Source organism: Pinus tabuliformis, chromosome J (assembly GCF_031772625.1).
Source record: "Pinus tabuliformis cultivar Carrire ecotype Pingquan chromosome J, CPIR1, whole genome shotgun sequence".
In the NCBI taxonomy this organism is placed as follows: domain Eukaryota; kingdom Viridiplantae; phylum Streptophyta; class Pinopsida; order Pinales; family Pinaceae; genus Pinus; species Pinus tabuliformis.
In genome coordinates this window covers 866,893,259-866,919,320 of record NC_142295.1, presented here as the reverse complement: position 1 = coordinate 866,919,320, position 26,062 = coordinate 866,893,259, and the positions used below count along the sequence as shown (strand labels likewise).

Sequence of the window (26,062 nt, the reverse complement as noted above, 5' to 3'; positions counted from 1 at the left end):
CAAGCGTTTCCTCTCTTGGTGTACAACTTTCTTCATTTCAAAAAGTCCTTTTTAAAATCATGCAATATATTTCCATTGCAAATTTATGGTACAAAATTATGAAAATTGCAAAGTTATAAAAACAGAATATGTTACACGTTCTTGTCATCTTTAGAACCCCACAACCAGCAAAAACTAAAAAATCTTTCCTAAAGCAACCAATATGAATTCTCTTTTGCTTTAAATAAATTACTCTGTATATGGCAGTTATCTTAAGGACCAAGTCACTGACAACATACAATATGTGCACATTGAGCAATTAGTTTGGGTTTCAGGAACAATTAAGTTTCCATCGTTAGCAGAAAAGCTTACAGGTCAATGAGGCTTGATATCCAAATTGAAATCTGCCAAAGCACAGTATCTTAAGGACACGGTAATTGAATTCGATGCTTTTAATTTATATTTAGATCAATCTAGAATGTTTTCCATCTCAAACTTGAAATACAATATTCACACAGCATTTCTGCTCTTCATAACAAAGTTCTTAAAAGAATATGATACACCTCATTTCTTATCTCGAGTCAACCCATGCAAACCGCGGACAGCAACCCGAACTGCACCTACAGCTCCGAGCTGTTTCATATGTGGACTCAAACCTTTGTCTTGAGGCTCCTCTTCATCAATTCCCGTCACGTCCAAGTGAACACCAACATAGAAGGCCACCTGTACAACAAATTGGAAAGAGAAAATGAAAAACCATGTCCGTTTAACAAGCAGTGATCCGTAGAAAACTTAAAGATATTGAAATTAATCCACATGAAAATGGTATGTCAAAAATAAAGAGTCGGTTTGATCTATTTTGATTACAGATTTTTGCTCATAAGATTTTCACAGATGTGCCCAACAACATATGCAATGCAAGCAAACTGCACTTATATTTTACATAGTAAATAACTTTGTCATTTAGACATATCTAAGAAGGCACATCAACATATGCAATGCAAGCAAACTGCACTTATATTTTACAAAGTAAATAACTTTGTCATCTAGACATATCTAATAATATATAATATACTCCAGTGACATAGACACGAGGACTTCTGGGTAAGTTTGTCGATGTCAAAGAATTTAATAAAAGAATGATTGATAAATACAAAACAAAGGTCCAGATGGAGACAAATACCAATGCATGAATAGTGAAAATGGTCCAAGAAAATAGGAAGTGTTCCAGAGCACTTAACAATATGAAAGTGCTTGAAAAAGAATGGTTCCCACAGGCAACTGAATCTGTGTATTGTCCACAATCAAGAAAATAACGCTAAAAGACTAACAATTTATGAAGGAAGATAAATCTGCATGAATGCCACAAGAAAATAGTGTGGAATAATTAACTTTACTCAACATAAAGCTTGACGTTTTTGTTTGATGTACATGGTATTTGTTCACAGAATTGTTTGCAAAACTTTTTTATATGTGTCCACTAACATACACGAGGCAGCTGAACTACATTTAAGTGTAAAGCAGAAAGCAAGAAATAAGTTTTATTGATATTCACAAGTGACCAGAGGATAGATCACTAGGACTAGAAAATACAAGATGTCACAAAAGCAATGTCGGTGGCAGCTCTTAGCCTTTAGGTGCAGAAAAAATTGCAAAATCAAAATAATGAACTTCACGATGTATATGACCATGCTTTAGACAAACCATTCCCAAATTGTTAGCGTGTACTCCATGTTTTAGTTACAAAGACTACTTGATAAGCTTCTTGAATTCAAAGAATCACACAAAATTAAAAGAATACTTGCCAAATTGGAAAGATGAACAACTATACCAATACCTGGAAAATGGGAATGAGAAAATGTAAATGAGAAAGTTTTTATAGCAGCATCAAAGTGCAATGTTGTAGAGGTAAATGAATTTGGGCACTGTGCATAATAAAGAAAATTATGCTAGAACCCAGTGGAAAAATGGTTCCAACGAGGCTGAAGAAAATAATTTTGGCTCATTGAAATCTAGTAGAGAAAATGATGCTGGGCTTATTAGCATTTAAGTTTGAACCAAGTAAATATCAATTCGGAGAATGAGAGAAAGAAAGAAAAGTTAAAATTAACATTTACTAGTAGCCAAATGTCAATCGTGAATATACCATGTTATAAACAGTGTTCGACCTGAAAGGAAAAAGGAACCATATGATTCTACACTTTATTAATTAGTAACACGCAGAGCATGTAATTGGACCCACTTTGCTTGAGCAGTTTAAAAATGTTGCGCTACACTACAGAGGCTCACCTGCACTTTAGAATATATTTCAAGCAGCTCTACCTGTGATAATGCAGTCTATAAGAACACTTAGAAACTGAAACTCAATAGGAAAATAAAAAGTAAAAGAATCCATAAATTAGGAGCTTAGTGGCAAGCAAATCTCAAAAGCAAACAAAATAACGTCAGTTCTGTTTGGTTGAGAGAAAAGAATGTACCCTAGGAAGAATCATTACACCCATTGGTCCATCGTGTACGATAATCAAAAACTCAGGGAGAATCCCAACTGCTAAATGGCTAAAAGAGGACATTTATATGGCATTCAATCTAGTCACCCAACCACATCAACAAGTCTTAGGAAAGCCTCGTTGTTTATTAAAATAAACTATTCTCCATAAACTGCTACTATCAGATAAGCAATTCTTTCTCAACTGAGGTGTTGTCAGTATTTGTAATGGTCAGAGAGGATTTTACATTTTATGTAACAAGACTCTCCAGCAACTAGAGACTCACCACTTAGAGAATATTGACAAGAGTAAGGATACCATAGCAAAAAGTCTCCCTGGCATTCCCTCACTATCACCAACTGCCTTGATCCTTTACACAAAGTACAGTTATCTCAAAAGTAAACTACAGTTCTCTGGCAACTGGTTAACACATCTTTTGGGACAGCTGACTTACTAGATTGCTGGAATACAGAATCAACCTGGGTTGCATGGGTGCCCGCACCCGGGGGTGGGGTTCTCGAACCCGTCCCCGGTTCCCGCACCCAAGTACCGGATTCAGGTACGGGTTCTTCCCAAACGAACCCAGAAGAACCGGGTTCTTCAAAAAAAAAATTGGGTTCTTTTCCTTTAACGGGTTCTTGGGTTCTTCGGGTGCTTGGGTTCTTCGGGTTCTTCGGGTTGGGTTCTTTGGGTTCTTTGGGTTCTTCATAAAAAAAACTATATTAAAAATTTAATTTTCAAATAATTTTTTTTATTGAAATTTAAAAAATAACTTATAACAAAGGTAAAACTTATAGCAAAACCTAAAAAACCCTAAATCAATTCTTGTAAATCAATTTGGAATGGAACATTCTTCCACAGTCCTTACCATCAAAACCTGTGTTGCACGGGTACCCGCACCCGGTTTTTAAAGTTTTTTACAAGTCTTGTTTTTTAAGGATTCTTGTAAATCAATTTGGAATGAAACATTCATTCCCGAGCCAAATAACCATCAAATTATAAACTGTAAATGCACACATACAGGTTCAGACATTTTCGGTCAAATAGAAAGTAGGATTGAGACCAGCCATAAGCTGTAATCAGCGGATGCTGTTAAATGGCGAAGGGCTATTTTGGACAATGGCTAAATTAAGTATCAAAATCTGCCAATTTCTCACAGCATTCTGATAACATCATGTTAAGATTAAAACCAGGAAAATATGCCTAAATCATATATGGTCTCTACAGACTTGTACACCAAGTAATCTCTAAAAACTGCGAAGATGTTTTATGTTTAGATAATTAATATTCAGGCAGAGCTTCGCACTCAAAGACAAACTATCCCTCAAGCCATCAGATGGCTGCTGTGCATTTTATTGGGAAACAAAGGCTGATAAGCGTGTTTTGTGGAAGGGTAAGGCTGCCACTGTTTTTGGGATTGCTTTACCACAGAGCACACCATGCATGGGGCAGGTGGATGATTAGACATCAAGAAAATTCTAGACCACTATCAGGTTGAGAAGAATCTCCTATGAAAAAATTGTGTTTTTATATGGGAGAGACTAAACATTCAAAGCAAAGTTACAAGCTCAAGCTCCAGCCAGAATGAGCAATTTCAATAAGGAGAGAAGTTGTCTTGAAATTAGAGCAGAAGGCAGAAATGCTAACACTCCTTGGCTGTGTAGGAGGAAGGGTCTGTACGACCACAGCCTGATTCATTGATAGGCATCCTTGCAAATGAACCTAAGCTGCATAATTATTTTAAAGCCTGTGTGTGACAAAATCTGTCCCAAGTTTCACCAAAATCGCTGAGTCTAGCATTTATCCTAGTATGTATTTTGAATTTTCAGTTTTAGTAGTAGCCTTGAGCTCTCTCACATAGTTGTCACAGTGTCATGGTTACACGGAAAAGATTCAAAAGAACAGTTTTTTGGTGATAAATTTTGAAATTTCAATGTCAATGTTGAATGTTCAATGATGTGCATGTTTAAATGATTATCATTAAAGTTGAAAAAATATACAAATTCAAATTTCATATATATTATTAATATAAATTTATAATTTATAAAATTTAATATTATTATATTACCCGGCGAACCCACGCACCCTGTTTCCAAAAATGCCGTCCCCGTCCCCATCCCCGTCCCCGTCCCCATCCCCGCACCCACGTTTCCTGGCAACATAGGAATCAACCCTCGGCATTATTTTAGGGAAGGGTGTGTTATAGCTCATATTGTGTGAGATTCGACATTGTGATTTTCATCATGTTGATGGAGATTTTCAGCAGGTAAACTTGGAGCATTGAACCGACTTGGGGGTGTTCATTTTCATGAAGCTCATTCTCTTCATGGTGTTGGATCCTTTGATAGAGGGACTTTGGTTGGGAGAGTCTCACTTCTCCTTGGTTGGATAACATGCTTGCCATTTTGATCACCCCTTGGTTGCACATTTGATGGTCATGGAGCATGCTATCTCATTATGGTATCATTTTGGTATATATGTTTATCTTGGATGTGCTATATCCTCTTCATGGATGACAGTTACAGCCCCCCAAGGAGTTGGATGATGGTGTTAGGAGAAAGATGTTTATGGTACTGTTGGAGCTTCCTAGTGACTTTACACGGTGATGTCATATTGTTGATGTCACTAGGAGGGGGGTTCTACATGGTCCTTTTGTGTTGGATGCGTGGTAGGGGCATACTTGATAACTAGATACGCTAACATTTTCCATTGTCCCATTCTCTGATGATGTTAAAGTGGCTGGATGACACATGTTGTGGTTGTGCACTTTGCCTTGGTTGAATTTCCCTAGGTGATATGACTTAACATTGTAACATTTTCTAAATATCAACTAGGTGGAAATGTGTTTGATGTTGTTAGTACCTTTGTTGGTGTAAGTTTCCTAAGTTTGAATTAGATGAGGGGGTTACTACGTAGATCTTTTGTGATCAAGCCTTTCTCCAAAGATTTGACAAGGTATTATCATGTTATAGTCTTTTGGTATTGCACCCTAGGTTCAAACCTAGGTTGAATTTTATCGTGTGTAGTTATCATGGTAGGATTATTGCTAGGGAGAACAACTTAATTACATGGTACAACACTAGTTGGAACTTGGAGCACAAGCTCCCTATTGGCACACATGTTCATGTTGATTTAATTAGTTGGTGACTACTAGGAGCTTGGACCATGATTGTGTAAGAGCATTAACAGTCATGCACACATGTTGAGGCTGGTTTAACCATTCAAAGGTTAATTAAATCCATTTTATCCAAATTAAGGTTAATTGCTTGAGCACCCTACTTCACTTGGCAATGGTTCACACTTGGAGGGGTATATTTGGAGGAGACATAGGATTTTTAATCGAGAGCTCCCCTCTTGGGCACAGTTGTTGAAATCTAGGCAGATTCAAGGCAAATTTCCCATGAAAAACCCTAAGGCCCAAATGAAAGCCCATTGAGCCCCAAAGAAAAATTCAAATTGGTCAAAGGAAATATTAATTGGATTATTCAATGTAGCTCCAGTAAATTAGGCAAGCAATTGAAAATATATTTGAAAAAAAAAAATTGGTTTGCCCTCCAAATTAAAATGTCAGCCTCACTCAAAATGCAAGGATCTCATTTAGCACCAAAGTCACCTCATCGAATTATATAAATTAACAAGAGGTCTCATTAGACGTATCACCGAATGATTGCATGGTTAGCATACTTTATTTAGAGGTTCGTTTATTATGTCGTGTGATCTGTAACACATATTTTTTGGTACGCATATAATATTATGGGCTTGCATTCTTTGTATCGTATTGGAGGCTCACTCAACCATATATCTCTGTGGCATCATGGTTCGATACACTATGGCTTGTTTTGTATGACTCGCTTTGCTCGTAGCTCATATTTATTCTGGTGACTCATGGCTCGACTCATTGCCTATTCTCCACACATCGCATCCCTGCTGACATCGCATCGCATTGGTAGCATGGCATCGAATCCCTATTGACATCGCATGACATGACATCGCATCCTTGTTTGTGACATCACATTGGTAGCATGACATTGCATCCTTGTTGACATTGCATCCTTGTTGACATCGCATCTTTGTTGATGGCATGGCAACGCATCCCTGTTGTGACATCTCATTGGATGATCTGTGTCTTGGACATAAGACAATGATTAAATCGAAGAGTCCTGAACTATTGACAAATATGTTAGAGATGTTTGACTGTGATCTAAAGATGGTGTGAATGACAACACAGTATGACAATGACTTGGAAGAAGGCTCGCATATCTTACAATGATTCTGAGATCTGTGGCTCGTCTATTTCGATTATCCTTGGCACGCATATGTTTTGGCTGCCAAGTGTACCAGTGTCACTATGTAGCAATGATATGTTAATAAATTTGACAATGACCTTGAGGTATGGTTTTAATGTATTACTTTGATATTGATATGGAAGTGGCAGTAATATGACAGTAAGCATGACAATGACCTTGTTGTATAACATTGACTTGGATACATATGACTTTTACTTGAATTGTGACTTGGATATATATGACCTTGACTTGGACTCTGATGTGGATATATATGACATTGACATGGATAATGATCTTGATATATCAATGACATGACAATATGGCTATGGCAGATGTGATATTGTAGATGACAGTGATATGGTAGCAGCTCTCTTGGACTTGGTTGATCATCGGAAGTCAGATTATTCAGTTCGTAAACAAAGTTGTGAACTAACTTGGGTTGGCTGTTGGAACCCTAATGTGATTATTGAATTTCTTTTTTCTGTACTTTGTATCTCAGTTGAAAAATTGATGAATATCTAATAAAAGAAGAATTTGGTTGAGTTTCCCCTCTTGTGGGGTTTTGCCCTGGTCTCTGACCTAAATCTCAGTGTCTCTATTGTGTATGTTTTTCTTCTGTTGTTCCTTACTATTCTGTTGCATTGTTTATTCTTCTCTCTACATAATTGCTCATGACGATATGATGTTATGGGATGAATGTAATATGGATATGTTGTAGAAGTTTTAAAGTGAAATTATCTACAGTAGAGAACAATCTAGCCCTAAAAAATTGTGATACGTATCCAAATTTTTGGAAATGGATTCACACATAAAAGTCTTTGTCGAGAACAAAAATTTGTTTTAGTGGGGTTTTTGCTTGGGGAAAAATTCGTTTGTTGCCCTCTTAACCTATTCATGTCATTTGCGTGTTGGAGAAGGCCGTCATAATTCATTTCGCGACAGTTGCTTGGAGTTGGAGGAGCCCGGAGGCTGTCGTTGCTTGGAGGAGGCCGTCTTAAGAGCCCTGCATACAGCCTATCTACCACAACCAATGAATCTATCATCTAGTACAGGTTGGATATGTTGAGATTCAAAAAAGATCGTGTTAAATAAAAACAATGGATCTTGTAATCACATCAAACTTCAAAGCTATGCATTTTTAAGGAGATATACATGAAATGTATATGGAAATATTGATGGTGAAGCACGAAAAGAGGTTTAAACCTTACAAATCATGATTGAGAAGCTACCTTCAAGTTGAGAGTAGCCCGCAAACTAAACCCCCAAATAGGTTTAAGTAGTTGTAATCTCAACAAGCTCCCCTCTTAAGAATAAATGGAAACTCAAGAGAATAATTTCTACTACTCAGTTTCCATTTAATTTAAATGTAGTTTGTATGCATCAAAATTTAGTCACAAAAAGAGTTGAATCCAATAGATTTGATTATGCATGTTTTAAAGTCCTGTATAGGAAGATTGCTCCAGAAACAAAAATTTATTAATGTTTAGTTCACGAGCTTAATGGTTGCCATTTAGGCCCACCTCAACTTGTTAAAAGATTGGAGTAGAACGATGTCCAATGTAATCCTGTCAAAGACCAAGGATTTATCCTGTGACTGTGAGATCTAGACAACACTAAACCAGCTACCAAATTCTGTCAGATAGTCGAAACACCAAACATTTTGATAAGCTACTGATAACTGAAAAAAAGCATGATTGTCTATTCTCCACACATCGCATCCCTGTTGACATCGCATCGCATTGGTAGCATGGCATCGAATCCCTATTGACATTGCATGACATGACATCGCATCCTTGTTTGTGACATCGCATTGGTAGCATGACATTGCATCCTTGTTGACATCGCATCTTTGTTGACATCATGGCAACGCATCCCTGTTGTGACATCTCATTGGATGATCTGTGTCCTGGACATAAGACAATGATTAAATCGAAGAGTCCTGAACTATTGACAAATATGTTAGAGATGTTTGACTGTGATCTAAAGATGGTGTGAATGACAACACAGTATGACAATGACTTGGAAGAAGGCTCGCATATCTTACAATGATTCTGAGATCTGTGGCTCGTCTATTTCAATTATCCTTGGCACGCATATGTTTTGGCTACCAAGTGTACCAGTGTCACTGTGTAGCAATGATATGTTAATAAATTTGACAATGACCTTGAGGTATGGTTTTAATGTATTACTTTGATATTGATATGGAAGTGGCAGTAATATGACAGTAAGCATGACAATGACCTTGTTGTATAACATTGACTTGGATACATATGACTTTTACTTGAATTGTGACTTGGATATATATGACCTTGACTTGGACTCTGATGTGGATATATATGACATTGACATGGATAATGATCTTGATATATCAATAACATGACAATATGGCTATGGCAAATGTGATATTGTAGATGACAGTGATATGGTAGCAGCTCTCTTGGACTTGGTTGATCATCGGAAGTCGGATTATTCAGTTCGTAAACAAAGTTGTGAACTAACTTGGGTTGGTTGTTGGAACCCTAATGTGATTATCGAATTTCTTTTTTTTGTACTTTGTATCTCAGTTGAAAAATTGATGAATATCTAATAAAAGAAGAATTTGGTTGAGTTTTCCCTCTTGTGGGGTTTTGCCCTGGTCTCTGACCTAAATCTCAGTGTCTCTATTGTGTATGTTTTTCTTCTGTTGTTCCTTACTATTCTGTTGCATTGTTTAATCTTCTCTCTAAATAATTGCCCATGACGATATGATGTTATGGGATGAATGTAATATGAATATGTTGTAGAAGTTTTAAAGTGAAATTATCTACAGTAGAGAACAATCTAGCCCTAAAAAATTGTGATACGTATCCATATTTTTGGAAATGGATTCACACATAAAAGTCTTTGTCGAGAACAAAAATTTGTTTTAGTGGGGTTTTTGCTTGGGGAAAAATTCGTTTGTTGCCCTCTTAACCTATTCATGCCATTTGCGTGTTGGAGAAGGCCGTCATAATTCATTTCGCGACAGTTGCTTGGAGTTGGAGGAGCCTGGAGGCTGTCGTTGCTTGGAGGAGGCCGTCTCAAGAGCCCTGCATACAGCCTATCTACCACAACCAATGAATCTATCATCTAGTACAGGTTGGATATGTTGAGATTCAAAAAAGATCGTGTTAAATAAAAACAATGGATTTTGTAGTCACATCAAACTTCAAAGCTATGCATTTTTAAGGAGATATACATGAAATGTATATGGAAACATTGATGGTGAAGCATGAAAAGAGGTTTAAACCTTACAAATCATGATTGAGAAGCTACCTTCAAGTTGAGAGTAGCCCGCAAACTAAACCCCCAAATAGGTTTAAGTAGTTGTAATCTCAACAAGCTCCCCCCCTCTTAAGAATAAATGGAAACTCAAGAGAATAATTTCTACTACTCAGTTTCCATTTAATTTAAATGTAGTTTGTATGCATCAAAATTTAGTCACAAAAAGAGTTCAAACCACTAGATTTGATTATGAATGTTTTAAAGTCCTGTATAGGAAGATTGCTCCAGAAACAAAAATTTATTAATGTTTAGTTCACGAGCTTAATGGTTGCCATTTAGGCCCACCTCAACTTGTTAAATCATTGGAGTAGAACGATGTCCAATGTAATCCTGTCAAAGGCCAAGGATTTATCCTGTGACTGTGAGATCTAGACAACACTAAACCAGCTACCAAATTCTGTCAGATAGTCGAAACACCAAACATTTTGAAAAGCTACTGATAACTGAAAAAAAGCATGATTGTAAATGTAACATAACATGAATTCAAAACAAAAAATGGTAAGATCTTAATCATTCTCGGGGTCTTGATATATTTGTCAAACCCTTTCAAGCTTTAAGCAATAAGGTTCCTTTGGTTAAATCTGTTTTGCTTTTAAAGTTTTATTGTTCTGACACCCAAACCACAGGCTCATTGCATCTTGCTGTCTTTAGTCAACATGGCATTCAATGCACACTGCACAGTAACTATCTAAGTTTAATTATGTATTTTTAAATATAGAAAATAGATTCTAAAAGAAGAATGGTAATATGAAAATTTTATTGTCATATATATCTATATATATATATATATATATGCTGTTTCCTTGCCGTATCGTACCCAGATTTTTTGAAAATTTATCGTATCCGTTTCAGTGCAACATAGATATTAACTAATCACTGAAAAGTACAATATGACTTCACGGTAATTGCAATAGCATTTTCAGAACTGTTGTAACAATGTGCCCAGTGGAATATCCATGGCAGTTTACAGATCATCCAAGGAGTAGTATAACCCAATAAATGTGTCAACCAAGTGACATCTTGTCAAAAATATTCAAACTTTTCAAAGGAATTGAAAGTCTAGTTCTAGTGATACGAATATTCATTTATTGTCCATTTGTAATAAGCACCAAATTGAGGATAAAATAAATTTGTTGGAATTTTTCAGATAAATCATAAAGTTGAAAGCATTCCTAGTTTTCTGCAAAGAAAGAAGGGACATAATGCACCAAACTAACAATGTAAATGGCCTCTGCAGATAGGATTTATCAAACATAAAGCAAGAATTGAAAGCCAGGCAAGTATGACAATAATACCTTTCCAGATGCATTTCGAACTGGTGCTGTGTGAAGAAGATTCCAGAAAGAACTGTTGTCCTTCCTGCATGATAAGAACATCTATTAGTTCAAAAAGGTGTGAGCTATAGACTAGTTCTTTAAGAAACTAAACAAACTGATAACTTGTGCCACAATATTAAAATACTAATTTTCTGCTCCTAGAAGAGGTTTGCTCATTCTCAACATTAGCATACCTATAATTTAGGATCCGCACTGTAAAACATTGTTCTGCTACAATACTTTGCCGTATCTGCAACTAATATCTGTTAAAAAAATGAAATGAAAAGAAACCTGGCACATGCTCTAGGAAGCACATAAAAGATGGATACAACATTGTTGAATATGATGAGAACATAGTTAAAACAAAGCAACGTGCAACCTATGACTGCAAAAACTCAATGCTGGAAACAGCAGGGACCCATATGAGAATACAATGAAATGAAAAATGCTATAATGCAAATAACTCACTTGTGCTACAGCTGCTTTGTCTGTGTCTCGACCCTGCAAAAATCTGCAGTTCCGCCCTAAAACTTCATCTCTAGAATAGCCTGCAAAATGTTTCACAGTTTTTATACCATTAGTTTATAGTCTATCCCCCATTCTTAATTCCTGGCATGTTCTTCATAATGAAAACCTCTTTGACATATTGCCTTTTGCCCTCACCCAATAGTCTGTGTATATCCTTAACACACCAAAGATGTATGCAGAACCAACAAATTTCAGCAATGGTCTGAATACGAAAGACAAGCTTTATAGTAATAATGCCAAATTTAAAAAAATAAAAATAAAATAAGTTCCTTTAGTTACAAAGCTTAGAGATAGCATTAATATTTAATAGGGCTAAAGAACTTTTGTCATGGGAAAGACAGCAGAAAAATTAAAAATCGATGGGGATATGGGAGAAGAAAATCCTGTCACATTTGGAAAACAAAGAAACAAATGTCCAAACAGAAATTTTCAAGATCACCCACCCATGCAACGGATGTAGACTCTTAACCCAACATATCAACAAGCGGAAAATCTAGCATCAGATCATTTGTGGCAGATAGAGACGAACGTATGGATGGTAACACACTCAAGAACAGACCCATACAGCAGACCGACATAGGTATGCAGATTCAGCAATCTCTCTAAACCATCCTCAAGTGGCAGCAGAATGTTCAAAACATTGTATATACTCAGAAGCAGTGAATTAAATTACTAACTGTGCAGCAAAAAGAGAACTCAGAAACTTGTCAGTGCAACAGATCCATGCTCAGAAATATTTCTATATCAGCAGCAGTGACACACAAGTTTTATATGCAGTGAAGAATTATTTGCTGGTGTGCATAATTTTGCAAGCTGAAATTTTGACCAAGAAGAAAAGGAATTATTTTTTCAGCATAAATTATATTTACAGAGGATGGGCAGAAATCTGAACTTTGACAACAGACCATATTTCAGCACACTGAGCAAATGTATACGAACCATGGCAGCAGCATACTAATATATTTATAGAAGCAGAAACATAAGACAGTAGAAGATGTAATATTTTTTTATTTTGCAACAGTCCTTCAAAGATATGACGTTTTTCCTCCAGCCTCCAATTATGTAACAAATCCCTCTTTAAACATAAAGGAGATATAAGTAATTTGAATGTCTGCAATTCTATGTTTGTTGACGTGGAATAAGTTGCCGTGCTCTGTTTTCTGGAGGAATACAGTTTTAAGAAATCTGATCATGGGTAATAAGCTAACTTAAATTTAGGGACCATAAGTAGATATATAATCTTTTTGGAATAAAATGGTGATTTTGGAGGAATGAGCACTTTTTAAGGTATCTGGTTGGGAGTGATAAGATGCTGAATACAGGTTTTTTTCCATAAAAATATTGCTAGTATTAAAAAAAATGGTCAGACTCCCATAAATTGAATGGGAGAACTTCTCCAGCTTGGAAACAGAGGATGGAGAGGATTGTTTCATACAATTACCTGTGGGAGATTGTCAATGGAGAAACACCAGAAGACCTGGGGCAATGATCAACCAATTATAAGAACAAAAATGCCCTGCTTCTCATAACTGTTGAACCCCAGGATGACATTCTTCAAAACATTAGATGATAATTGTGCTGTCCAATCCTGGTGTAAATTAAGAAGCTTATATGAAACACCAAATGAACTTATGGTTTTATGACAAATTTAAAGATTTCTCAAAGAAATTAAGAACGTGTCCAAAAAATGCATGAACTTGAAAATGAATTGTCAATGCTTAAGACCACCATTGAAGGCATGGAGCTTGTAACCATTTTATTAATAGTCCTCCATTTCTTCTGGAATTGAAGTGCCATCATTAACAGTAGTAGGATTGCTTATCCAAAAAGATAAAACATTGAAGAAAGATGAAGGTCAAGGACCAAACAAACATTCGCAGAAAAACACAATGGTTGTGGCAAGGGTTGAGGTAGAGTCAGGAACAATAGCTAGCAATAAAATCAAATAAGTAATTCATGAAATACCAAAGGTAATTATCAAACCAACAAGCCTAAATATTGTAATTATTGTGGAAAGAATAATATATAGAAGAGAAAAGCTTTCTGACAAAATAGAGGAATAAAGCTAGAGGCAAATGTAAAGGCAAGGGTGGTAGACATAGTGGCAATTTTGCAAAGAATAATAAAACTATGAAGTTGAATGAGCCTAAAACAGATTAAAAAGAACTAGATGCTTTTCAGTGTCTCAAAAGGGATGCAACACAGAGGAATAAAACTAGAGTTGGATGTAATGGAAAAGGTGGTAGGTGCAATTTTGCAGAGTAATTAAACTACAAAGTTGAATGAACCTAGAACAGACAATCTTTTTATGTTCGCAAAAAAGGAAGTAGAAGCTTCTCAGTGTCTGTGGTCACTGGTATCTTAATTTTGGAGCTGCCAAACACGTCACTGGGAGGAAAGTTTTCAAAACTTGATAAATGTGAAAATAAAGTTAATAATTATATTAGTCGATAACAGAATATGTCATGTATGGGATAAAGGAGGAATACCAACGAGAACTTAAAGGGTCAGTGATAAAAGCATTAAAACTATCCTTTATGTCCTGTGTTTCAAAGGCAAATTTTCTATTTGTCAATGAGATTGTAGATGAGAATTTTATTTTCATTTTCTAGAAAATGCAATGTTTGATCAAAGAGGAATTGTAATATTGTGGCCATAGGTACACAGTTGCCAGTAATTTTTTTTTAAACAAGAACTGGAAAATTTTATTATAATATAAAAGTTGTGAAGTCAACAGGGGGAAGTACACTGAAAGAGACAACCAGTGTCCTGCCCAAGGAGAGATCAAACAAAATATTCTTCTTACTAGCCCAGAAAATTCCCATTTAGACCCAAACACATGGTTATGGAATGTCTTGATAATGCTCATATCCATCTACTATTAATTGCCCCAATTTTTCACATGTGCCAAGATTGATTGTGTGTCCACCTGTTCGTTGTTAGGACATGAAACCATTGCACCATTCAAACCTTCCTTTGAGGGTTCTAATTCGAAAAAAACATGAGCCAACTTATTGTCCCTTGGAGTTATACCATGAATCATATGCCTGATGATGATTGTGGAATCCCCAAATACTAATAACTTTCATATGCCACATTGGTGCTCTAATGACAGACCTTGGAGTACAGCACATGCCTCTGCCTGGTTGTTTGTTATAAGACCAAGCTCCATGCAAAACTATGCTCTAGGATTCCTCCTGAGTCCTGTATTATGTTATGAATCATGATATGTACAGATTTGAAAGAATTTCATGCAAGCAACAAGCATTCCAGTTTGAAGAACCAGCTTTGGCATGAAAAGCGTGGTCCTCTGAATTATTTCTACCTTGATTTGGCCAACAAGCATAATGTGGTGAATGGTGTACCACAAATACAAGAATAGAAAGGTGTCTGTGAGGCATGTTTGGCAAGCAATGCCGAATTAAATTTGAAGATGGAAACCAAGAGGAACAGAGGGACTTGAATTAATTCACACTTGATCTTTGTGGTCCAATGAGAACTCAGTCCCTTAGGGGCGTGAAATATTTTTTTACTTTTATTAATGATTTTCCAAGAAATATTTGAATTTATTTTCTGAAAAATAAATCACAAGTTTTGAAGACACTTAAAGATTTGAAAACGTTGATGAAAAATACTAGTGGTATAAGTATTAATGTGTTGCAAAGAGACCAAGGAGGTGAGGAGTCGTCAAATGAATTTCTTGAGTTTTGCAACAAGCAAGGCATTAGGAGACCAACAATAGTGGCCTGCACACCCCAACAGAATTGTAGTGGAGTGGAAGAATAAATCAATTATGAAGATGACTATATGAATTTTGAAATGAAAATGCTTTTATATGAATAGAAATCCTAAAAAGCAAGTTCGTACTATGATACCTGAGGAGCCCTGATTAGGATATAACTTATAAGTAAAAAATTCAGAGTTTTCAGCCGTTTGGCATATGATCATAGTCCAAATAAGACACAATATAAGTCAGAAGAAAAGAGAAAAATGTATTCACTGGTTATAGCATAGCACAGACTTGAAAGCACTCAAGTTATATGATATTTCGATAAGAAAGTCATGTTTGTAAAAAGTAATTTTTAATGGAAAACCTCCACAAGGGCAGACAACTCATTGCAAGTAGGGAAGTTTGTAGGTACAGGAACAACCAAAAACCAAAACTCCTCTCACATATAGAAGGAGACAGCAAGTAGAAGAAGATGAATAAAAATGCCCTACTAATGCAGAAGAAGAAAATCATGAAGAAGAAGAGGTAGAATTGAAGGATGAAGAAGAACAACAAAGCAATGCACAGAAGAAGTGAATGGTTTAATAAATATAATCAAAATGTAAAACTAGATGAGATGCAACATGGAGAAGACAAAACAGAAACCAAACCACCTTATCAAGTATATATTGCATTGATGAGTGAAAATGCTAACTCCCATGGTCTTATTTCTTTTGAAGAGGCTCGTGAAAGGAAAAAAAGGATAGAGATGCAATAAAAGCAGAGTATGAGACCTACATGCAAAACAAGACTTGGAAGTTTAGTAGAGTTGCCACTGGATAAAAAGGCTACAGGTTGCAAATGGGTGTATAGAAAACAATAGGTTGCAAATGGGTGCGTAGAACAAAGTTCAAAGCAGATGGTTCAGTTAATAAGTACAAAATCAAGCTCGTTGCAAAAGGATATGCACAACATGATGGAATAAACTATGAAGAGTCTTTCCGGACTTCTACTCCTAAAACAAAGTTGATCACTATAAGATTGTTGTTGGCCATGGTAGCACAGTTGATCACTAAAAGTGTGTTCTTGAATGGAGATATGGAAGAAGTGTTTATGGAAGAGCAACAAGGATTTGTCGTAAAGGTAAAGAAAATTTGGTATCCAGACTTGTTAAAGCATTGTATGATTTGAAGAAAGCTCCTGAGCATTGAATAAAAAGATTGACCAACATTTCAGATCCTGAAGATTTAAAATAACTGACTAGATTGTAATCTTCATATTAAAGCAAAAGAAGGTGGAAGAGATTAAAGCAAAAGAAGGTGCAAATAATGTTATGGTAGTTTATGTTGATGATCTAATAATCACAAGTAACAGTACCAGATTGGTCGATGAAGAAAAAGGTACCCTTTTGTATAACCTTCTACATGACAGATTTAGAATTATTCCATTATTTTTTAGGAATTGAAGTTTGGTAGCAAGAAGATGAGATATTAATATAACAAATTATAATCCAAATCGGACACCAACAAAGGTAAAATGGAAATTTTCAAAAGACGGCATATCAGATATTGTTAATAAACAATGTATCCTCAACTTGTATATGATTTGATTTATCTTACAACAACCAAACCAGATATTTATGATTGGCATGTTAAGATTTTTGAAGAGTGTCAGAATGGTGAATTGGAAGGAAGGAAAGAGAATGCTGAGGTATATCATTCTTCTTACTGCCTGTAGGTTGTGTGCTCTAGCAGTAAGCAGCAAGGTGATAGGGTTTGTATTAATGCAGAAACCTAGATTCAAAACCCCAAATAGATGCAGATGAGGCCAGGCGCAAGTCCTTGGTGACCTTGATAGCATATGTAAGCCACCCATAGCATGGAAGCTTAGTCAAAGAGACTCTATAAAACATATTTCCTAAAAAGGGAAATTTCTGGTTAAACTATCTTTCAGATTGGGTAGGATAAGTTGATGGCAGAAAGCCAACACCAGCTTATGCTTTTAAGCTTTAACCTTTGATTGATTCTTCTGAATATCTACTGCATGCATGCATGTTTACTACGAGTGATGCATGTTTCCTGTGAGTGATCCTGCGAGCGATGGGCAACTGACCAGACCATCTAGAATGGGAGACATTCTCACATTGAAACAAACTAGAGCAAGTATATCTCTATGGCCATGTGCAAGAAAGATGTCTCCTAAGAGAGTTGGAGGGTGTCCATTGTCTCACTAACCTAATCTCCTGAAACACCTGGGGTATATGAAAAAAGAAGTGAAACACCTGGTGGAACTAGGTCTAGATATGAACCATGAGGTCTACCATTTATATGGATCATTTCCTGAATATAGAAAGCCAAATGCCTCTGACCTAGATAATGAAAAAGGGTAGCAAGGGAGCAAGGTAATTCTCAACATAAAAATGGCATATCTCTCCAATCTCATAATATATGGGACACATAGAGATGAGAGGTCCTCTATCTTAGTCTCCTAAGGGTGACTTTGGAATAGAAACACAATGTAATCTCAATTCTCATCAAGATTTTGGATTCTATATTATGTCTCCTCTGTATCTTGATATTTTTATTTTTTCCCAGCTTTTATCAATTATATTGCATGGTAGTGTACATTTGCAGCTCAGGGGCACTGCAAAATAGGTTATTTGCCTAGTTACACAAGGGTGCATCCCTGCACCTTGGGGACTCATTCCTCACTCCCAAGCAGCTTGGGGAAGGGGTGGGGATGCCCTCAGAGATCTTGAGGACCTTTCCCTGGTCCCTGGGCAGTCTCATGCCAAAATCAGGGATGCCTCGAGGATGTCCCAGACATCCTTCACTTATCAAGGGATGTGTGGAGTTTGGAAATACCCAAGACTGACGGTCCCAAAGAAGTGCCAAAACAGGGGCCTGTTTTGGCACCTAGTTGGCGAAGTGTGGGCCCATTGTGGCCCAGCTTGGACAACAACATATAACTAAAGACCAAAAAAATTTAAATTATCAACCAAAAAACCCTAACTTAAAAATTTATATGAAAATGCCCCCCACCCCCTACGCCAACTATTTTCATTCATCATTTAACCTCTATGAGTTGAGACATTGTTAGGACATGAAACACTGCTATTTGGAGCTGAGATTGTTGTTTGGAGGCCCTCCAGGCTCCCACCATTTATATTCATTCTCAGATCTGCCGGATCTGAGACAGTGTTATTTGTGGCTGAGACAAGTGTCATTTGGAGCTGAGACAACATTATTTGGAGGCAGAAAGTGTATGTTTTGGAGGAATAAAGTGTGATGTTCTGCTTTACATCTCATGGAGGTAGACCGAGTGTTTTTGGGAAGCAAAAAGGGTGTTGTTTGGAGCAGCTTTCCTGATTTGAAGACTGTTGTTTGGTTGCATCTTGCTGGATTGGAGATTCAAGTGACTTGCAAATCAAGAATGGCAATGTTATTTAGTTCATAAACAAATGTATGTTTTTGCTTCGTCATTCATGTCTAATATGTAGAATTCCCATAAAGCAATGTTTGGACATTTTGAATAGATTTTGGATTTCTTTTAAATTTTTCAATTTTTTTAGAAAATTGGATTTCCTTCTAGCCATCCTCTTGCTGAGTCCCCTTGTTCCCCCATTCCAGAAAGTTGTGCAAGTTAGGGTTAATGCCACTCATCGTATCTCACATGCAGTTCAAAGTAGCAGATATTGGTGATAACTGTCATTTCCTGAATGCTTGGAGCAGAGAATGTTTAGCAGATTATTTTTCCAAACCAATCCCAACCTCAGATCAAGAGTATGGCAAAAGGCATTATTACAGTAATCTTGAATGACAGTTCCTGTCAATTTGATTCCTGCTCATTTCTCTGCAAGGGCTTTGAGCAAAATCCAAGGCTACTAACATGAACAAGATATATGAAATCCATCTACAAATTTCTGGTCTTATGGAGATGGATATGGCATAGACCCTAGGGAACGGTTAATAAATCTTTAGAAGAATCAGTCTTTTCATTCTTCATATTCTCTCTATTCCTGAAAGATGAAGCAAAGAAATGGTTAGGTAGTATTGACAAATCAAAAACTCATTTGGGGATAATCTGGAAAGCCAAAAATTCTTGGATAGATGGGAAAGGAAACCAAAAAAGGGAAGAGTAAAACTTTCTATTTCCATCCACATAATCTCCCATATTGCAGGTACTAGGAAGTAGTCAAAATGAGACCACTATTATCCCTGTTAATTTTCTTGAAACTCTGTAACTACTTAGATGAATTTACTGAAAAACCAAGGCAACTGAAAACTGAAACTGAGTTTAACTTTCACCAAGATACAGAGTTTCTTAACATTCAACATGCAGTGGAAAATACTTGAGATAAAAACACATGCACACATAACTGGACACCCATGTTTTACCTAGCAAACCCAAATGGGAAAACATGTTTTCGTTGCTGTGGCCTTCTTATTGATTGTTCTTTGAGCAAGTAGATCTTTTACAATTCAGTGCGCTGCTACTGCAGCCAGCAAATAGCCTCTGAGAAATCTCTCAGCTTTCTTCTCACTAATCTCAGCTCCACAAATTGTTCTCAGCCTGCTCCTTGATTACTGCTCTCGCCTTCGAGAAATTGCTCTCAGCCCTGCCTCTTGATCTTGGCGCTCACACGATCGTTTCCTGCTAAACCTAGTCTCGGCTTGCTCTTCGAATTCTTGATCTTCGCTCCTCAATTAATGCGCTATGCCATCAACAAAGAATCATCAAGTCTTTGTTCTTTCATCCTTCTCTGCCTTAATAGACTTTCGATGCATGCAAGAGGCCAAGTTCAAATGGTTGTTCACACTAGTGCAACGAGTTGCTTTTTCCAGTTAACTAAAGCAAGTTCCAGTTACACCTAGACTGGCTTGAGTTGCTCCTTGATTTTTTCTAGTTGTGAACCGACTTAACTGAGGACTTAACTCGTCCCATCTTCCCTTGTCTCTGAAGTCTTAACTCGTCCTAACTAAACTTGTCTTGTCCCACTCATTCTCCAGTTTAATTGAAGAAGACTCCAACGCACTAACCTTTGTCATAGTGCTTCTCCCAAGAAGCTTTCATAATTGTGGTTCTTCCAGGATCATGATGATCCACCTAAGCAAGATGACTTCTTCTAACATGTTAGATAATGCCTAGATGATTAATATGCAAAATGGTCTATCTATTCATCTAACTAGATGATCTTTACAAAGCAAGTTAAACAAGTAAATTCTAGACATGCTACTATCATATGCTACTTTCTATGATCCTATGCAAAACATATTATCCTAAAAGAAATATTAGTCTTCATAAAGAACCTAATAGTCAGTGAACTTTCTTTAGTGGTAAAGATCCTTCACTTCTTCCTTCTTTTCCTTCTTCTCAGGTTCTCCTACTGCTTCGGCTACATGAGCTTCACTCCTTTCCTTTCTCTTATTGTTTTGTTGGTTTGGACAATCCCTTTTAAAGTGTCCAAACTCATTGTACTTGAAGCATTGAACCTTGGACATGTCTTTCTTCTTGGACTTACCAAACTTTCCCTTCTTCAACTTCTTGACTCAAGCTAGAAAGGCTTGAGATTGCTCATCTGATCCAATATCATCTTTTACTTTGATCCTTGATTCTTCCAATATGCACTAAGCCCACAACTCATCAAAGGGAGTTGAATCCTTCTTGGAGTAGATGCTTGTTGCAAATTTGCTCCATTCTGGTGGCAATGCATTTAGTACACAGATGGTTACTTTAGAATCAGTGATTGGTTCCCCAAGTCCTTGCAAATGTTCTCTTAGTTGAGAGACTCTCATGAGAAAAGATGCCACATCCTCATCCTTTGATTTCTTCATTCTATATAACTTGTTCCATAAAGACATCATTTGTCCTATTGTACTTACAGAGTACAAATTCATTAGCTTCTCATACATAGCCTTGGAAGTTTTCAAGTTTGCAACAAATAAAACTAGAGAATCTTTAATAGATTCAACTATGATCCTTTGAGCCCTTACTTCCCCTTTCTTGTACTTTGTTAGTTCTTGTGTCTTGTCCTTGCTTGGTTCAGTGATTTCCCCAGTAACATATTCCATTACTTCTTATTTTGTGAGTATCGAGTCAATTATTTTCTTCCATGCTAGATAGTTTGATGCCCCAACGAACTTATTGCTCTCCTTGCAGAAAGAACCCATATGACTTGAAGATTTAGACATAATGTAATAATATGATACTTACTTGAGACCAAGATTCTTCTTGATGATGTCTTCAATCTTCTTGATGCCTTCAAGATCTTTGAAGTGTCCTTGATAACAACTTCCGAAGTCCCTTAATGCTTCTTTCAAAGATGTCTACCAAATAGAACTTCTTCCAGAGACAGATGAATACTCTTCTTGAAGTCTTTCTCTCAGATCTTCCTTTGATGTGAGCTTGATGTAGACTCGACCTCTTTTAATGTAGAAACCATCCTTCCTCGAGTCCTTTCTCAAATGGTCCTTTTGACAATCAATTTCTTCTTGAAGAGCTTCCTTTTTCCTTCCCCTTGACAATTAACTAGTGTCCTTTCAATTTCCTTCCTTGTTCACCTTAGCTCTGAAACCATGTTGGAAAATCAAAAGCAACAGTTATTAATCATATTTTCCTTAACCTTGATATTTGCTTGTGAATCTTATTTATCTTTTTTATAGTCTTTAGTTAGATCTTTTCATCAAACAATATCAAGAACAGTAATAGCAACAATAGAGAACACAAATATTAGGCTCTCAACCAAGGCAAAACCCCTCAAGGGGAAAACCCGAAAACTTTTCTCTTCTTAGAATCTGCTTCAAATGAGGTACAGAGACACAAACCCTAACCAAGTCCTTCTCCTAGTACCAAGTCAACCCTTCTTCATGTCCTTCCTTGATTCTGCACCAAACTACTACACACTGCAACTTTGACCTACCAGCTTCAATATTGCTACTCAGTGCGCAACTTCGACCCTGCAATTTCGGTCTTGCAGATTCCAAGGAAACCCTAGATCAGCCTCCTCTTGAGACCTTCCTAGAGCAAGACAACTCCTAAGATCAACAAGGTCTATATAGAGTATCATTCCTTCCTGCTACAAGATGTTGCACTTCGTCCTACTACAACTCGATCTTGCAACTTCAACCTCTTTCTGCAGCCCAAATACCCTAGAATTTCGCACGTGTTAGAGAGATAGAGCCTAAAAACAAGATATTTTTGTCCTTCTTCCTTCTCTTAGACCTTCGCTCTCCTTTTTCCAGCTACACATCAAACTCTTCCTGGATAGATCAAACTTGTAGAGTGTGTGTGTGCGTGTCCAAATAAGGTCGAACTGCTTCTTTATATAGCCTTCTGAAGGGGTCAAATTCCCTCCTTTAGGCCGACTTGTACTTTTGGAGTTTCCCAGACTTTCTAGACTCAAAATAATTCTTTTTATAATCACACTTTGCCCGAAAGGGTCTTATAAACATGATGTTCGACTCCTTTGACTCAAGACAATAAATCTTAAGACCTAAAAAAACCCTAGAAGCACGAAAAACATGCTTTTACTTAGAAGACCATCAATAATGAGCATGAAACCCATGCTTTAATTATAATAACTTTTTCTTTTTTTTTTCTTGTTTGTTACATAGGAAACATATTGAAATGAGTACAACAATTATGAAGACCGAAACTAGTTACATTTCTCAACACGATGTGGGCTCCAACTCCTGCTTGAAAAGACCCACATGCAACTTCCTCATCCAAATGGCTTCACATGCTACCAAGCTAGCAGCCATGTACTCGGCCTCTATTGAGTTGAGTGCTGGTAAAATTGGCAACTAGGGCCAAACTCCATGTGGGTCATCTTATTTATGGCAGCTAATATTTTTCTTGGATCCCTCTCATCGAGAGGTGTAGGATTTGATCTAAAGATCATCTGATTCCGATAAGTATTCATGGAGATATGGATTTATTTGTGTTATGGGACAATTCGTCAAGGTCAGCCAGCAATCAAATAACCCCCATGTGTGCTCAACATTTTAGTATAAAAGGAGGTGACTTGATAGTCATTTGGACACACACTTCACTCTTGATTTCTCTCCAATTGTTTTGGCTTTTAGTGGAAGAGAAGTCTAAGAGGAGGAAGCCCTAGACGTAGGAGGAAAGGAGCATTAGCATGAAGTCTAAACGCAGTCCTAGCAGAGCCTGAGCTCATGACAGCTCTACGCATGACTTAGATCTATGATGCAATCGTGTTGTGAAGAAGAGATGCCCTAATCCTCTACGCTATCAAGGAAGACAACCCTCATCTAATATGTTGTCCCAAGGGTGACCCTAACCGCAGTAAAGAGGCTCCCTAACTCGCTGTCTAAAGGATGCCCTAACCGCAGTCAACAAAGGCTACTTAGCCGCAGCAAAGAAGGGAGTTGTTTAGAGGTTTTCACCTACACGCAGGCTGAGTATGAAGAGGTAAGACCACAGGTCTGTTGGGGCACATTTTATGGACATGTATCTCTGTTTTGAGCAGGTCGTGAGCATTGGAAAGGGTTGGGTAGGCCGCAGGCCTTAACACCCCAAATCAAGGCATGCGTAGGACTGTTTGAGGGTAGTAAAGTACTCAGATCAACAGTGTGGAGGCAGAGGATACTTGTGGAGGAAGTCGCAACTGTTTAAGGGACTGTGTGGGTATGTTTTAGGGCTGACATGGGCCACAGTGATGCCCTAACCAGAACATAGTCATAACAGCAATGGTACATTGGACAGCAATGGTACATGGTGCAGCAATGGTACACGGTGCAGCATTGGTACAGCAATGGGAGCAACAATGAGTACATGTTGTATAATGTAGCATAGTGCACATAGGAGCAGCAATGCATAGCATGATGTATAGTGCAGCATAGTGCACACAGTAATAGTGATAGTGCAGCATGGTGTAGATCAGTGTTGTTGGAGATTGGCACAGCAATGGGACAGCATGGTAATGATGGACATATAGCAACTGCAAGAATGTATTGCAGCACTAGGATGATGAGGTATTGCAGCATGCATTTCGGTGCAGCATAGTGCAACAATACAATGATGGGTACAGTCATGATTAGTGAAGCATGATTGGATGCAACATAGTGATGATGGGTGCAGCATGGTGCAACACAGTGAGGTGCAGCATGATGATGAGGTGCAACACAATGATAGATGCAGCATGGTGATGGAGTCACATTGGAGAATCAATTGAAGCGGCATGTCTTCAACTGAGTTCAGCTACCTCATATATCATCATCTTAGAGATGATCTATGCTCTTATTTAGATAAGTCAAAGTATTGACTTCTGTTGTATATGTACTCTCTCTCTCTGCTGAACTATTAAAGAACATATAAGAAGAGTTGATCAAGGGTTTCCCCACATTGGGGTTTGTCCCTGGCTAGAGCCACATCTTATGTCCTCTTGTCTTGGCTTGTCTTCTGTGATTTATGTTTATGTTCTATCTGCAATTTACTATTATGCTGATGTGATTACTAATCAGGAAAAGTTATTGAGTTAACTGTGAAAATTGAAATAAATTGCTCTAAGAATAGAACATACCTAAAATTAACAAGTGCAACTGATATCTACTTCCTGTTGAACTAGTAAACAACTACTAACCCAATGTTGAAGACGCAGCCTAAAGTACTCTTCTCTATAGAGCTCCCTGCACAATCTGCATCTATGAAGCCCTCAAGCCTCACTCCATCAACATGTCTGTACCATAACCCATAATTTGTCGTGCCTTTGAGATACCTCAAGACATGCCTGGCAGCGACCCAGTGAACTCTAGTAGGATCTATAGCTCAATTGGTTCACTGCAAAACATATGCCAGGTCATGTGTTAACTAAGTACATCAACAGCCCAATGATTTGCCTGTACAATGTAGCATCTACTCACTCTACTCTGCTAGTGTCCACCTTCCTCCAGTTTGTGACAAAAGGTGTGGTCATGGGCTTGCAATCCTGCATATGAAACCTCTTGAGGATCTCTGTAGTGTACTTCCACTGCCCCAAGAAGATTTCCCCATCACCCTACCATACCTCTAGCCCAAGGAAATAATGCATAAGCCCTATGTCCTTCATCTCAAACTCTCTTGAAAGATCTGGCTTGCAGCCCTGAATCAAGTTGTTTGCTCCAGTTAAGATAAGATTGTCAACATAGAGCACTAGAATGAGTGGAAGCCCTCCAACTGTGATGTAGTATAGGTTGGCATCCGCCTCACTCTTAGTGAAGCCCAATCCCTGAAGGAAGCTATCAATGTGAGTGTACCATATTCTCGATGCCTGCTTGAGCTTGTAAAGAGCTCTCTTCAGCAAACAAATATGAGTGTCTCTGCTGAAAATCTCAAACCCCTCTGGCAACTCCATATAAATCTCTTCCTCAACCACTCCGTTGAGGAATGTTGTCTTCACGTCCATCTGGTGGATCTTCCACCTAGTCTACATTGCAAGTGTCAAAATCATCCTGA

At 37.4% G+C, this 26,062-nt stretch overlaps 1 protein-coding gene across 2 annotated transcripts in view; it reads right to left on the bottom strand.

Moving 5' to 3' along the window:
* Positions 1–298: 298 nt before the first annotated feature.
* PLPB (PAS/LOV protein B) overlaps positions 299–26,062 on the bottom strand; it is a 36,132-nt gene continuing 10,368 nt past the window's right edge. The window contains exons 4-7 of one of the 2 annotated variants that reach the window (XM_089378639.1): positions 11,839–11,918; positions 11,565–11,620; positions 11,350–11,413; positions 299–702 (exon numbers count right to left, since the gene is read on the bottom strand). In XM_089378639.1, coding sequence (XP_089234765.1) covers positions 544–702; positions 11,350–11,413; positions 11,565–11,620; positions 11,839–11,918 — 359 coding nt within the window. In that variant the 3' untranslated portion in view covers positions 299–543. Of the gene's footprint in view, positions 703–11,349; positions 11,414–11,564; positions 11,634–11,838; positions 11,919–26,062 lie in introns of both variants that reach the window. The other variant, XR_016247932.1, reaches the window with a different exon arrangement.